At 59.7% G+C, this 996-nt stretch overlaps 1 protein-coding gene across 1 annotated transcript in view; it reads left to right on the top strand.

The window, feature by feature from the left end:
* Positions 1–298: 298 nt before the first annotated feature.
* Positions 299–996, top strand: part of Cckbr (cholecystokinin B receptor) — a 10,802-nt gene continuing 10,104 nt past the window's right edge. The window contains exon 1 of the mRNA XM_005370207.3: positions 299–833. Coding sequence (XP_005370264.1) covers positions 683–833 — 151 coding nt within the window. The 5' untranslated portion in view covers positions 299–682. The remainder of the gene's footprint in view (positions 834–996) is intronic.

Raw genomic sequence — 996 nt, forward strand, 5'->3', positions numbered from 1 at the left:
AGCCCTCACAAAAGCTGCAGAGAGAGCTAAGGTAGTGAGTGATCTGTGGTGATTACTGCGGCCACTGCGGCAGAGCACGGTAACTGCGGCTCCAGGCGGGCTAATGCACCTGCTCTGTAGTGTGGGATCTTGGGGCAGAAACAGTATCACCACCGCCACTTCCACATTTTCTGAACCACCAAAGAAAGATGTTGGGCCCCACAGCAGTAGCTACTCACTCCTCCCGTCGTGCAGTCCCCTCCGCAGACGCGCGCAGGCGCCCGTGTACACACACACACACACACACACACACACACACACACACACACACACTCGAATTTCCAGAACTAGAGGCAGTGGTATGAGAGGTGGGCAGGAAAGACATATCTAAGAGAAGAGTGGAGAACCTAGCGCGGGGGCGAGCCTGGAGAGCAGTCACCCAGGAGCGCGCGTGGAACTCTGGAGAGGGGGCGGTGCGCCAAGTGTCACCTGGTGGGACAAAAGCCGCCCAGACAGAGCCTGGGACGGCTGGAGTCAAGGCAAGGCTGGTGAAAAGTGGAGGGTTTGGAGACAGGGCAGGGGGCGGGAACCAAGAGGGGCGGGCGATGTAGTGGGCGGGAGCCTGAGCCACCAGCGCTTCAGGGCCAGGTGCAACGGGGGTTGTAGCCCACTTGGCGGAGCTGAGTGGGACTTCACGGGGACCATGGAGCTGCTCAAGCTGAACCGCAGTATGCAGGGACCCGGAACCGGGCCGGGTTCCTCCCTGTGCCGCCCGGGTGTACCCCTCCTCAACAGTAGCAGCACCGGGAACCTCAGCTGCGAGCCCCCTCGCATCCGCGGAACCGGGACCAGAGGTGGGTGCCTCCCTAAAACCCTCTCACTGCACCCCATAGCACTAATGAATAACCCTCACGACCTCTACACTGTCAACTGCCCATTGCTTTCCCTTGTAGTACTTCCACACACTGTGCCTCCAAGCTCTTACAACTCCATCACACCTTCACAGAACCTGGTTCA

Source organism: Microtus ochrogaster, unplaced genomic scaffold, assembly GCF_000317375.1.
Source record: "Microtus ochrogaster isolate Prairie Vole_2 unplaced genomic scaffold, MicOch1.0 UNK73, whole genome shotgun sequence".
Taxonomy (NCBI): domain Eukaryota; kingdom Metazoa; phylum Chordata; class Mammalia; order Rodentia; family Cricetidae; genus Microtus; species Microtus ochrogaster.